At 39.2% G+C, this 13,765-nt stretch overlaps 3 protein-coding genes across 5 annotated transcripts; 1 reads left to right on the top strand and 2 right to left on the bottom strand.

Moving 5' to 3' along the window:
- Window positions 1-734: 734 nt before the first annotated feature.
- On the bottom strand, window positions 735-5,211 carry mars2 (methionyl-tRNA synthetase 2, mitochondrial). Of its 3 annotated transcripts, none has more exons than XM_034689683.1 (4): window positions 5,145-5,209; window positions 4,643-4,708; window positions 3,948-4,282; window positions 735-1,982 (listed from the first exon to the last, which is right to left on the bottom strand). In XM_034689683.1, exons 1-4 carry the CDS (start codon window positions 5,155-5,157, stop codon window positions 804-806), a joined length of 1,593 nt encoding a protein of 530 aa, XP_034545574.1. In that variant the 5' UTR covers window positions 5,158-5,209; the 3' UTR covers window positions 735-803. The 3 variants fall into 3 exon arrangements, with proteins under 3 accessions (XP_034545574.1, XP_034545573.1, XP_034545571.1); XM_034689682.1 differs by having other exon boundaries at window positions 4,643-4,976; window positions 5,145-5,190; XM_034689680.1 differs by having other exon boundaries at window positions 4,643-5,211.
- A 1,008-nt stretch (window positions 5,212-6,219) lies between these two features.
- On the top strand, window positions 6,220-10,143 carry zgc:101583 (uncharacterized protein LOC494104 homolog). Its single transcript, XM_034689684.1, has 6 exons — window positions 6,220-6,333; window positions 6,611-6,743; window positions 7,079-7,135; window positions 7,458-7,548; window positions 8,239-8,399; window positions 8,518-10,143. The coding sequence occupies exons 2-6, from the start codon at window positions 6,611-6,613 to the stop codon at window positions 9,150-9,152; spliced, it is 1,077 nt and encodes a 358-aa protein (XP_034545575.1). The 5' UTR covers window positions 6,220-6,333; the 3' UTR covers window positions 9,153-10,143.
- A 22-nt stretch (window positions 10,144-10,165) lies between these two features.
- Window positions 10,166-13,337, bottom strand: timm8a (translocase of inner mitochondrial membrane 8 homolog A (yeast)). Its single transcript, XM_034689685.1, has 2 exons — window positions 13,091-13,337; window positions 10,166-10,844 (listed from the first exon to the last, which is right to left on the bottom strand). Exons 1-2 carry the CDS (start codon window positions 13,205-13,207, stop codon window positions 10,683-10,685), a joined length of 279 nt encoding a protein of 92 aa, XP_034545576.1. The 5' UTR covers window positions 13,208-13,337; the 3' UTR covers window positions 10,166-10,682.
- Between the last annotated feature and the right edge of the window lie 428 nt (window positions 13,338-13,765).

Below are 13,765 nucleotides of genomic sequence, written 5' to 3'. Positions count from 1 at the left end.
ATGCATGACAACACAGGCCATGTTTGTTTCAACATGATAACTCAAGATTTAAGGCCAGTCTTAATAATGTATATGCCATTTCCTTAAATACTGTAGTGATTAGAAGCAGATAGACTCAGTGTCTCAATCTAAAGAGGCAGTTCAACTGATTAATAACAAAACTGTTACAGACCTCTTTCAATGCAGACATATTTTGTTATATTAAAACCACAAGTAATGCCATTAGTCATTGCCATGTTATTTGTAACTGTTCAAGTGAGCCACTGGGAATGCATATAACACTCAAAGGGAGTAAGGGACTAAAAGTTAGGTAACTAGCCAGCCATCATTCATCTTATTATTACCCACCAAAACAAGTCCAAAAAAGTTCCACTCAATAACCCTAATCCTGAAAAAGGTGTCACCAGCTGCATTTCAAGTCACTGCCCAGGTGTTTTCACTTGATCTGCTTGATTAGACACCAAGAATAAAAAAGAATAGAATAGAAAGTACTTTATTAATCCCAAAGCGAAATTCAGTAAATCATCTATCCAAGTATCTAAAGGAAGCAGAGCCATCATGAAGAGCAGGAGCACTTTCTCGGCTTTAAAGGTCATTGTTTGTAGTGAAAAGCTTATAAATTAATGTGAACATGCTCAAACTTGACACATTTTTAAAGGAGCAAGTTGTCAGGCACAACTGTTAACAAAAAAACATGGAAAGGTGAAGAGGAATTCAAAAAAGTCATGAGAATATCAACAGAAATGGTCAGGATTTTTATTTTATATCAACGGCATTAGTGTACAGGAAATGGAAAACATTCCTTATTTAGATTTTGTTGCTTTTTTTGTTGTCTTTGGTTTTTGTTTATCTGCATTCAGACTTTCCAAGCGACTAAAAAGTACTCCAGAGTCAGGTCCTAGCATTCTTCCTTCAAATGGACAGTCTTTTCCCTGATACCTTGGCAGGAAGTTCACATTTGCCCAGCTCCTCTCTGCTGGTTGCATCCCGAGTCTGGACAGCAGTTTGTTAGAAATCTCAGGCACCACTGGCTGGAGGAGCGTGCCATACATTCTCAGGCATTCAAATGTGACATGGATGACAGTGTCCAGCCAGCGCTGGTCTTTGCCGTCTCTCCGATCCAGCTTCCAGGGTTTGTGGCGTTGAACGAATCCGTTGGTCTGCCTCACACAGGCACTGATGGCTTCCAGAGCTTTGTACACATGCATGCTCTCATAGTGCTGCTCAACCACAGCTGGGAGATTTTTCACAGCATCCAACATGTAGTAGTCTTCAGCCACAGCCCTCCCTCCCTCATCACATGGGAGGGACAGAGAGCAGAAAGAAGGGTAGACCTGAGCAGGGTTAAGAGCCGGAGCTGTGCAGCGGTTAAGCAGACCGCCAAGAGAGTCAGCAAGCTCTGAATTAAGAAGCTTAAGAACTTTATCATCGGTGTAATCACAGTCTGCATCTGGGACTCCCTGGCGCAGGAGAAAGTACCTCATACCATCAGTTGTGAACATCTGTGAGCGTTCAAGAGGATCCACCACATTACCCAGACTTTTAGACATTTTCTTTCCTCCGACTGTCCAGTGAGAGTGCACATATATCGTCTGAGGCAGCGGCAGCCCAGCCCCAAGAAGAAAAGACGGCCAGTAGATGGCATGAAACTTTAAAATGTCTTTGCCGACAACGTGGTGGGCCACGTTCCACCATCTGTTGTGTTGTTCTGGATAGCCAGCTACAGTGAGGTAGTTTACCAGGGCGTCCAGCCACACGTAGATGGTTTGTCCTGGGTCACCTGGGACTGGGATGCCCCATTGGAGGCGGCTTCTCTGACGGGACACGGATAGGTCAGGAAGGTCCTCCTGCAGCCACTGGAGGACAGCATGGTAGAAACGCTCAGGCTGGACAGCACCAGGATTTCCTCTGAGCCAGTTGAGGAGCTGAGACCGAAATGCAGACAGACGGAACATGTAGTTCTCTTCTTTCATCCACTCCACCTGTAAGAAGATTGAAGAGAGGAAGCTGGGGTTTTCATGTACTAAAAATATACACAATTTGTACATGTGATTAGATTTCTATCAACATTTTTTGTTAAACATTGTGGAAAAAAACTTATTCATTGTCCAACCTAGGGATATAGGATATAAAAAAAATCAATGCTACCAGATCAGGGGCCGAGCAAGACTCTCAGCGCAAAGGGGGCTTAGCATCCTCAAGGGGCCCTTCTGATAGTCAAATTCACAAATGTAAAACAGCTGATATATTTTCTCCCCTACTTATCAATCAAAAACACAAATTATCACTTATTGATCCAAGAAAGCCCATAAAAGGCAACAGGTTGCGTGTCAAGTTCCAATGTTTCATCTGCACCAAGGACAGCACACAGCACTCTACTGCATTGATTGAACCTGAACCTGTTGGAGCGAGAGTGACGCAGTAACATGCAGGCAACCCGAACCCTAACAGTAACCCTTACGCTAATCCTAACCCTAATCATAACCCTTACCCTAATCCTTACCCTAATCATAACCCTAATCATAACCCTAACTCTAACCCCAATCATAACCCTAACCCTAACCATAACCCTAACCCCAATCGATAGATGATTAATTTTTGACATTCCTAATAGGCACCTGAAAACACATTACCACAACAGTCGTAACTAGGGATGTCAACATTAATTGAGTATCGATTAATTGATTGTTAAAAACGTACTGGAGTACATTTTTTGTTTTGATTTTCTATCACGTGGAACAAACATCATGTGGTCTCATATTTGGTTCAGTTATCAGGGAGGTGTTTTAAGTTTAAAGCATGTTTTGATGTGAATCAGCTGACTAAAGGTGTTGAGCACAGCGGAGACGCTGAGCTGGGGGCTGCGGCTGAGTGACAGGTCTCCACAAGTGCTTTTTTTCTCCGCCTGCAGACTGAGTATGACCTGGTTGAGCTCCCGGCTGACACCTGACCGTGTTCACATGCTTATCTTTCTCAATAAGAACGAGTAGACAAAAAAATGGACACTGTGAGTCTGAAACTTCTTTCTGTTCAGTTCCCAAGTTGAAGTCTGAGTCTTCACTTTTATGGCTGTATGTCCGCAGAGAATTTATGTCCCACATTTTGTACGGCTCAATACAACCCATAGCTATTCAATGCTGTCAGTTATATACATTGTGTCGTGAATGAATATTTGATTTAGGGGAAAAATACGCATTTGGCATTGTTTTTGACATGGAAAACTTTAACTTTTTTTTTTTATGAATAATCGATAATTGATCGCTAACATTTCCAAAGATTGATCACGGAAAATACTTGAAATTTGCATCCCTAGTCGTAACATAGGATTCAATAATAATCATGGCCGAATGATATAGCTAATGGAACTTGGGCTACCTATAGTGGTAAGATGTAGAAAAAGTGCGCAGTCCATTTGTAGCCTCCAAGGCAATTATTATTGATTTTTTTGGAAACCTTTGAATTATTTAGCAGTGTACCTTCACGTGGGCATACGTTGAGCATGGTTGTGGTTTGCAGGCCTAAGCTTAAAGCATTTCATGGACCCATCTTGAAACATAAGATAAATAATCTTGAATGGTCATGCCATATGCGTTTGCGGTTGTGTTAGTGTGTATATGGATTTCTGGGGATTATTAACTGAAAGACAACGGGAGGTTCCTTTAAATTGAAAATAGATGTGTGTGTGAATGTTTTTTAATTACAACACCGACTGTGGACAGGGACAGACATCGGCTGTTCCGGTCCTGTCAAAAAAGTAGTTCAGTAGGGGGCCCCTGCTGAGTGTGGGCCCTGAGGTGGCCGCACCCTCTGCCCCTGCGGTTGCTCTGCTTATGTGGCAAATGCATACCTGTCAATTCTACAGGAAAAGTGCAGTAAAAATTAGCATGGACCTAGAAATACCTTGAATCCCCACAATAACATTCTATTTTACAATTTCTTCAAATTACCTTGTGTCCACTCTCCAATGACACCTTGATCTCCTCGCCCGATGAGTCCAAAGCATCAACCACCTGTGATGGTGTGAGGAAACTTTCATCTTGGGTGGAGTACCAGCCTTCATAGCTCCCCTTGTAGATGAGCCCTTTGTTCCAGAGCACTGACCAGAAATGCTCCACTGCCTCTCGGTGTCTCTGCTCTGTGGTTCTTATGTAGTCTGTATACGATATGTTGCAGGTGCTGAAGAGGTGTTGGAATCTCTGGGAGACATCAGTGCAGAACGTCAGGGGATCTTTTCCTGCCGCCTCTGCAGCTTGTTGGATTTTCAAGCCATGTTCATCTGTACCTGGAATGTGGTAAGAGGGAGTGTTATTATTTTAATCTCCTTGATTAAACAATTGAATCAATCAAAAATTAAAAAAAGAGCCAATTCAACTTTCTCATAGCCCTCAATTATGTCTTAAATTCCTTATTTTGTCTGTTCTTCAACATAAAGAAGCTTTCAACTGAATGTCTGACACCCTGAAACAATGTTTCTTGTTTTTTTTGCTTGAAAATAACTGAAAATGTATTTCCCGTTATGTTAAATTAGATAAAGGAGTTTAATGCTGTAGCTAAACTTAATTACTGCATCCTCGACATCACATTAAACCCATATTAAGATCAATTCCACACCAATTCAAGTAACCATAAATGGAATAATTACCGGTTGCAAACTTTGAGTTGAAGCCCTTCAGTAGTTTATATCTGTGTAAGCAGTCAGCCATCACAGCTGAATACAGGTGTCCCAGGTGAGGAGAGGCATTGACATAGAAGATAGGAGTTGTTATGTAGTAATTTCTGTCGTCTTTGCAGGCATATGAGCTCATACATCTTATCACGGCGATATTTCTTTTTGTAAACTGTGCTGAAACTACAGAGAAGATTGGGCTCTGTTGAAGTCTTTGCACAGCTTTATAGCTTCTGGCGACGGACAGAAAAGGGTTCCTCATCTTTAGAGAGCAGTCGATGGCAACATGTATTCCAAGCGTTAGTTTATGCTGCAGAAATGTGTAAAGTGCAAGCCATTCATTTGGCCAGTTTTAGAAAAAATAAACGGATAGGAGGAACGAAGCAACCATCCCAGAATACATTAAAAAACGTAAAACAATCCTGGTGAATTACTCCAATTTAACAGATCAGAACCGTCCATTTGTATACATTTTTACCTGAAGCTCCCATGTGTTATGCTCACTTGTCAAGGTTAGCTCTACTTCCGGATTCAGCAAACCAATCAAAATGGGGTATAAATGCGCGTCGGATACTTCCAACCAATCAGATTGTGAGGACTCTTCTCTGTGTCGTGAACGTTCAGAGCAGAAGAACCAAGAATCAAGAAATCTGTATTGCCAAGTGAGCTTGCACAAGGAATTTGACGTGGTGAATGTAACATTAGTACTTAACAACAAGACAGTAAGGACAATATATATATATATATAAAAAATATATAAACCTAAAACCTAACCTTAAAAATTCAAAATAAAAATACTATCTGTACAAAGAAAGGTGTAGAAGTAGTTTTCAGACACAAATAAATGAATTAACCTGAGCCAGAGTGCAAATTTTATTGGATGAATATAAAAATAAAATATGTTATAGAATAAATTACAATATTGCACTTGGTTGTTGAGATATTGCACTGGAAATCAAGGATTGCACATGCATCATGTCTCATCCTTATCCCATGAGTTAACCTCTTTTACAAATAAACAGAGATTCTAATAACCACTTCAGGGTGATATCCTTGAGAGCGTTTGTTTCTCTTTGTTTGTACTTTTTTTCACTGTACTGTATTTTATACTTTTCATTTTATGTATTTACACTGTCTCATGTCTTGTTGATTTTATCAGCTAATTATTTTAGATTTTTTTTTTATTTTAAAATTCTGGCCTGTAAGGGGACCTTGAGTGCTTTGAAAGGTGCCTTTAAATCAAATGTATATGAAAGAGGATTGGAGCCACTGAAATTTTTTTTTTTAAATGAAGGTCACATTTTTTTTTGTCATTATTATTCTGAGAAAAAAGTCACAATTATGAGATTAAAGTAAGAATTCTGACTTTTTTCTCAGAATTCTGACTTTAGTCTTAGAATCCTGACTTTTTTCTCAGAATAATAACTTTAAAAAAAATGTACCTTATTTTTTTTCAGTGGCCCTAATCCTCTTCCGTAAATGTATTATTATTATTATTATTATTTTTATTATTATTATTATTAAAAAAAATAAACCGTACATTTATGGTACAGCCTCCTCCCTCCAAGGAAACGACCAGGAAGTACCACACTGACAGCTAACCAATCAGCTGTTCCACTTCCTGCAGTCTGTAAGCGTCGGCGAATGGGGTTGACGTGACAAGGGAGGTAAGATATTTTATAAACTCTCTTTATTTGCGGTATTTTTAAGCATACTAGACCTAACTTTATCGTAAAGAAGTCCCAGAGAGCGTTTATTATAATTTTCCTATCACGTCTTGTCTCAAAAGCTAGTTTAAACTTCGCAGCGGTAGACGGAGTCAGCCTATCATGTGATGTTAAACATGGGGTGCCTGTTCTTTGACTCCTCCTGAAACTTACCATAAAGTTAATCTATTCTTTTAGCACATGTGGGAATGTGATACCGTTTTGTCTGCTATTTCAGATGGAAGTGAACCGGACGGACTTCTACATTGGTCTCACTCTGGCTGTGAGCTCCAGTGCTTTTATCGGTAGTAGTTTCATCCTGAAGAAGAAAGGCTTGCTGCGATTGGCCAGCAAGGGTTCAATGCGAGCAGGTAGCTTACTGTGAAGAATACTTTATTTACACTGAACAAACTTTCTTTAAAAGGAAAGAAAACTTATGTGTGGTAATAAGTATGAAACAATTTCACAAGGTAAAATATCCAAATAAAATAATCAAAATGCACTAATGAGTATTAAAGTGAAAGTTCCATAGTAGTATGCAGCAGAGTTGTTAGTGAAACTGAAGTTATAAAACTGACTGTCTTGCAATTATCAGTTTGTTTGTTAATTGATTGTTTGTCAAGAAACATACAAACAACAACAACAGCAACAACAACAACAAACGAAGTGAGCTATCTGTAACAGTTTTGTTTTGTGCACCTCACAGGTCAAGGGGGGTATGCTTACCTGAAGGAATGGCTGTGGTGGGCAGGTCTAATATCAAGTAAGCAGATTATTTACTGACTTCCTCAACTGTTGCCACGTACAGCTGTTTATATTATACTTGGAAATGCTGCTCACTGGCCATACCAGGAAACATTGTGGTCTTTGTTTTCAAGAAAGCAATAGGGCTCTTGTGGGTTCGGTATTTGTGCTAGTGACATTGCAGTAGGTCCCGCTCCCACACCATCTCTTTGAAGTACACATTCCTACAAAGAGCACATTTGCACACAAGCGTTGAGAGAGAGAGAGGATAATTTTCTTCTGTTTAATCAGCTGCAAAACAAATGAATATTTGCACACTGATGGTCATGATTTTATTGCAGTGGGAGCTGGAGAGGCGGCTAACTTCGCTGCATATGCATTTGCACCAGCCACATTGGTGACTCCTCTTGGAGCACTGAGTGTGCTTGTGAGGTATTGTCTTTTTTTTTTTAATTTATATTTCACTTTTTAAAAATTTGCTTATGTTGTCACAACATTCAATTAAATGTTGAATTAATGATCACATTTGCCTTGGGTGATACAGATATACTTGCCTTTTCAGAATCATAGCGTGATTCCATCCAATTTTTTGTATTTATTTACAGTTTATATAACAGTTAGTTCTATACAAATATTTTCATTGGCAAGGAGCATTTGATTAGTGTCAACATAGAGGACAGCAGCACTTAGATGTTTGACAGTACGTATCACTCTGCTTAGTTATTAAATAAAATAAAAGTAGCAATGTTGCCTAATTCCCATCTCAATGCTTGCTTGAGTAATGAAAACCCTACATATAAATGTACATGATACAGAGTAGATAAAACTGCAGTAACAATAATACATACACATGCATCCATGAGTGCAGGAACTGTTTGTGTTACTTATCAACAGTCAAGTGTTGGGAGAGCAAGATGAAATCTTAAATAGCAAAAAACAACCTGTTGTTGCTTGCTAAAGTATACCATTGTTTAAACTGTTGAATAAAAGTAATGGCACATTTGGGATTGCGTTTTAGACCTCACTTATAATCCCAAAACATACAACTGAGCCACATTATGGCCCTGCAAGATATTTAACATTAAAAAGACCAGAGTAAACTGACAATTTTTCTCTTTCCAGTGCCGTGCTGTCCTCTTACTTTCTGAATGAGAGGCTGAATGTTCACGGGAAGATTGGATGTCTGCTCTGCGTCATGGGCTCCACAGTGATGGTGATTCATGCCCCGCAGGAGGAGGAGGTCGCGTCCCTCACTGCCATGGCTGAGAAGCTCAAAGACCCAGGTAGGACTGGTCCTTCATCAGTCTGATCAGATTAACCATGCTGTAGAAGCTGAATCCCAGACAAGGGTTGGATGGATATTTATCAGGGTACTAACTCCTTCTTGAATGCTCCCATTAGGTTTCATTGTGTATGCTGTGTGCGTTGTGGGAAGCAGCCTGGTTCTTATCTTTGCTGTGGCTCCGAGGTTTGGACAGAAGAATGTGCTGGTCTACATCCTGATCTGCTCTGTGATTGGCTCCCTCTCTGTGTCTTGTGTCAAGGGCCTGGGCATTGGTATTAAGGAGCTGTTTGCTGGAACAGCAGTGCTGAAGGAACCCTTGTTCTGGTCCTTAGTCATCTGCCTGGTAATCTGCGTAAGTGTTCAAATCAGTTACCTGAACAAAGCCCTCGACATCTACAACACCTCGTTAGTAACTCCCATCTACTACGTCTTCTTCACTACTTCTGTCATGGCCTGCTCAGCCATCCTCTTCAAGGAATGGTTGAGTATGACCACTGATGGAATAGTGGGGACAATAAGTGGGTTCCTCACCATCATTTTGGGGATCTTCCTCCTCCACGCCTTCAAGGACATAACATTTAGCTGGGATTCCCTCCCACTCTACCTGAGGAAGGGTCCCCAAGGTTTTCCTTGGGGGAGCCAGCCTTTCATGGCTCTCCCCACCTTTGACACCCAAGCAGAGGATGAGACAAAGCTACCCCGAGAAGGAGGCTCAAAAGGGGGTAGGGGTACGCACCAGAGATCTTCTTAGGGAGGACAAACTGTCTCATCACCAATTAGAAAAATGTGTCACAGCAGTTTTGTAGCTTTAACAACATCCTAGCTTTACAAGTTAATGTACTAAATGTGAGTTTTGATAGTGTCTTACATCATGCAGTATGTAGATCAAAAAAGTTGCCAAAGTGGGTGAATTGTCCCTTTTCAATACACTGGATTTAAATGGATATAGTTTAGAGAGGACAAAAATCTAATCTGAAAGCAACTGAGGAACTTTCACTTTGAGTGTTTTAACCACATCCGTGGACAAAGTGCTACGTCTTAAACCTTTGCTGATTTTGTCCTGTATACAAGTTTTTTTTTACAAAAAGTCTCATTCTGTTGTATCCTAACCAGCTAATAACATAGTTACTTACTGTGGAAAATGGAGACAAAGGCTTTCAGTCTGCCCGCTGTAGATTGCTTTGTGGATTTAAGACCCAGTGACAGCGGCGACAGGCATAGGAAGTAACCATAAAGACATAGGAACTCCCCCTGAGGGTCTGGATTGATTCTTTTAGTGCAGGTATAAAGCACAAGTGAACCAGTTTCAAAACCACTTAAAACTCCTCACAGTAGTTTGAAGAATAAAATTCATTTGTAGTGAGTTGCACTGTTGTGTATATTTTTTACAGCATTTCAAGTCTCAAAATAAGATTGCAAGTGGAATATTATCTTGCATAAACCAGATTGTGCCTTCTGTTACTAAACAATGACCTCACTCATGGGTTTGCACTTTAAACATAACGTATGAAGGACAAAATGTTTACTCTTAATGCATTTCAATCATTTGTTCCTTATGGATACATTCCAATAACTTTTGTGATGAGTTTCTGTGATACCTCAGTATTATATAAAAACAGCACCAAAGAATGTTCTTTCTCTGAATACATTTATTTCTAACATGCCAAGCTGTAACTTGTCTCTGATGTTAACTGTTCCTTTTTGTGTTTGAAAATGCTCATTAAAATGTGAGTAAATGACAATTTTCCAAAAGGATGGACAGCATTATTTGGCATTTTGTTTATTGCATATATACAGTCCTTAATCTTACACCTCCTCTGTTGCGACATGACCATTTGCTCACTGAAGTTATGGCAGAGGAGATGGTGAAGTCTTTGTGGTTGTCAGAAACTGATGGTCAGCTGAATGTCCATGGTGCATCCATCTTTCTGTAGTCTGCCACACTTGACCCTTAAGTCAAAGCAGTTGATGTTTCAAGCTTCAGGTGTGACCTCAGCAGATTTGATTTCCATGTCTCAATGACAAAACACAACAGAAGACTACACTAAAAGCATTTTAACACTGATATCCTGCTACATGGAGGACAAACAGACCTTTTCTTTACTCTACATGATGTTTATCTCAGGCACTTGTATCAAAAGCAACACTTCATGATGTTCCTTTTTTTCCAGTTGAAGGGACAGTCCAGTGACATACTGTCCGCTGCGTCAGAACCAAAAAGCATCCATCCAGAGCCGGTGCTGTGTGCTCTGCGTATTGACAGTCTTTTCTGAGACAATACTTAGTCTGACATGGATTCAGAGAAAGAGCCCTTGCCCCTCTGAGTCTGTTCCAGTCTGTTTAGGATGAATTGGCTTGAGTCAATGAACCTCTCCACGCAGTTAACAAAGCACATTTCTGTCCTTGAGTCCATCTTTGGGCCAGGTTTATCCATGCATTTCTCCTACGGACAGAGACGGAAATGTGAGGATGGTAAAACATGTAGTACATCAAACTCTGCACAAAATTTGGACTGTTGAAGGCAGAGGAATGTGTACTTAAGAAAATGTATTACAAAAGTGTGCATCTTGTCTTCTTGGTTAAAATTGCATTTTAGATTCCACAGACATTCTTACTATTCACAATTATCATTGTAGATATCCAATCTCCAATATGAAACTTCATTCTTCACAGGTTCAGTAAAGTCAGTGTGTGGTTCATGTGCATTGTGCTCTCAATTTGACATAATGTCATTCTGGATATCTGCAATAGAATTCCTCTAAGGAAAAACTCCCCATTTCAGATTTATTCAGTTTTTACTAGTTAGGAATTTAATATGTGGCCAAGTTAAATCATTCCAGAGATCCATAATGTAATGTGATATTTCCAGAATACATTATGACTAGTAGAAAATGTGATGACGGATATCATGCTGTATATAAAGACAAGTAATATTCATTTTTAGACACCAATAATAAGAATTTTGATTCTTATTATCAAGAGAATAAAGTCGTGGATATCTAAAGTTGAGGGCCAATACATATGAATGGCAGCAGTGGCGTCATTTTTTCTATGAACAACAATGTTGTGGATGTTAAACATGATAAAAGTACGGTGGCCCTGAAGGACAAAACAAATTTACAAAAGATGAAACACTTTTACAAAGTTGGAGACGAATTTACATTTTGGGAAACATTTTTACATTTTATAAAACAAAATTACATCAGCAAAGCACTTTTACAAAGGCCAAAACAAATTTACATTTAAGGAAACAGATTCACAAAAGATGAAACACTTTTACAAAGCTGGAGACAATTTTACAAACGACGGAACACTTTTACCATTAAGTCTGACTCATTTCAGCCTGACTCCTATTAGCCTGAGGCGATGTGGTCTGAGGCCGTTTCATCTGAATTCTGACACCTGATGAAGGTTTTTCCGAAAACATGATGCTTTTTCATCTTTTTTTTTTTTTTTCGATTTATTTGTAAAGGGAACATGTACAATATTTAACATAAATGTCACCATTTGATGCATTGTACCAGAGTTAACTAAGCTAATTTACATCTGCAGTCCCTCTGCAGGTCACAATTAAACATCACATTGTTAAAACACACACACACACATACAGTAGTGTGTGTGTGTGTGTGTGTGTGTGTGTGTGTCAAGTTAAAAGTATCAAATCAGTGGTTAGAGTGTTGAGTGTCCTTTAGCAGACTTTTCAGTTTGGTTTTGAAGCTGCTGAGAGATTCACAGTTCTTAATACCCTCCGGTAAGGTGTTCCACTGAGTTGTGACTTTCACAGAAAAAGCTGACTGCCCAAAGGCAGTACTGCGAAAGGGTACATTGCAATTTCTAAATGATGATATTCTTGTGGATTTAATGGAGTCCACTGAGCGAAAGTTGATAAACTGACGCAGTGGAGGCGGTCTGACACCTCTCTCTGAGACCCGAGGATGTCCTAATATGTAAACCATGTCCATCTCTGTTTGGTTTCTCGCCATCAAAACAAACTAAATAACCCCTCACTCGATCACTTCTGGATCACATCCGGTATTTGGTACATTGCCTTTACGTAAAAAAATGAAATGTTAATTTGTTTCAGAAATAGTAAAAGTGTTCCGTGGTTTGTAAAATTGTCTCCAACTTTGTAAAAGTGTTTCATCTTTTGTAAATTTGTTTCCTTAAATGTAAATTTGTTTTGACCTTTGTGAAAGTGTTTTGCTGATGTAATTTTGTTTTATAAAATGTTAAAATGTTTCCCAAAATGTAAATTTGTCTCCAACTTTGTAAAAGAGTTTCATCTTCTGTAAATTGTATTTGTCCTTCAGGGCCACCGTATAAAAGTGAACAGTATGTTATTGTGGATATCTGAATTTTACATCATCACAGGAAGAACTGAATTACAGATAACTCAAATACATATCTAACCTGGCCATTATATGTTGAAAGGGCCACTTGCACGTTTTAAGAATTTAGAAACATCTAACCCTGAAGTTCAGCCCCTCCGATGACAGAAGAAACAATTGCTCATGCGAATAATTCGTGATGATACTTCAGACAAGTTAATGTAAGCATCTGAACACAGTTAATTAACAACAGCAAATGAATAGTAGGCCTATATCTGACTTTTACAGACACACTTGCTGCCAGCTGGAGCTGGAGCTGAAAGTCAATTCAACGTTAGCTTTAGCTTCAAGCTGATCTTACCCAGCAAACCTCAGTCATCTGGTGCACGAGCTGCTGGAATCTCTGTTTCTGAGACTCGACTTCGATGAACTGCTGAAGCTGAGGGTCGGCTGTCGCTCCCTGACCATTCATTGTCATCTAAAAAGTGTTGTTATATGCTATATGTTCTAAAAATGAGTCCCGTAAAGCTCTATTGCTGACCTTCACGTGCATGTATCGTAGTATGTATGAACGACGGGAAACAGGAAGTAGACCGACCAATCACAGGAAGCGTTCTTCTGACGGCATCCGTCATCAAATGAAACGTCACTTTCCAACATATTGTGTCAAACTGTTCATTAATAACATTATTAACAGAAGAAAACATTAATCCGAACACACTTCTGTAAAATATTAAATTCAAATCCCCTTGATAGATTACTACTCAAACCTTTTTTTTCATTATTAAAAGTATTTGAAACATTCTTCTTTGCTTGGATTGCAATTCAGAAGATCAAAAACTGTGTTTCTATTGGTGAAATGTCAGTTCAAAATATCTTTAATCCTTAAAAACATGCAGGGTAATTGTCAAAAATTTCATTTGTATTTAGTAACAAATGGATCATCTGACATTCAAAGAGCCGACTTCATCAAGTGTGCAGCTATTACATGTTAAAATGGTTTGCCATACATGACCAGCTCTAATGAAATTCAGGC

The sequence above is a fragment of the Notolabrus celidotus genome, chromosome 8 (assembly GCF_009762535.1).
Source record: "Notolabrus celidotus isolate fNotCel1 chromosome 8, fNotCel1.pri, whole genome shotgun sequence".
Lineage (NCBI taxonomy): Eukaryota > Metazoa > Chordata > Actinopteri > Labriformes > Labridae > Notolabrus > Notolabrus celidotus.
The sequence above is the reverse complement of the archived record's forward strand: the minus strand, read 5'-3'. Positions and strand labels throughout refer to the sequence as shown.

Coding starts and splice junctions, on each gene's coding strand:
- mars2 (XM_034689680.1), bottom strand. CDS start 4,928: ATGAGGAACCCTTTTCTGTCCGTCGCCAGAAGCTATAAAGCTGTGCAA. Junction 4,283..4,642: donor CAACTCAAAGTTTGCAACCG/GTAATTATTCCA, acceptor ACCACATTCCAG/GTACAGATGAACATGGCTTG. Junction 1,983..3,947: donor CATTGGAGAGTGGACACAAG/GTAATTTGAAGA, acceptor ATCTTCTTACAG/GTGGAGTGGATGAAAGAAGA.
- zgc:101583 (XM_034689684.1), top strand. CDS start 6,611: ATGGAAGTGAACCGGACGGACTTCTACATTGGTCTCACTCTGGCTGTG. Junction 7,549..8,238: donor GCACTGAGTGTGCTTGTGAG/GTATTGTCTTTT, acceptor TTCTCTTTCCAG/TGCCGTGCTGTCCTCTTACT. Junction 8,400..8,517: donor TGAGAAGCTCAAAGACCCAG/GTAGGACTGGTC, acceptor TGCTCCCATTAG/GTTTCATTGTGTATGCTGTG.
- timm8a (XM_034689685.1), bottom strand. CDS start 13,207: ATGACAATGAATGGTCAGGGAGCGACAGCCGACCCTCAGCTTCAGCAG. Junction 10,845..13,090: donor AGATGACTGAGGTTTGCTGG/GTAAGATCAGCT, acceptor CTCTGTCCGTAG/GAGAAATGCATGGATAAACC.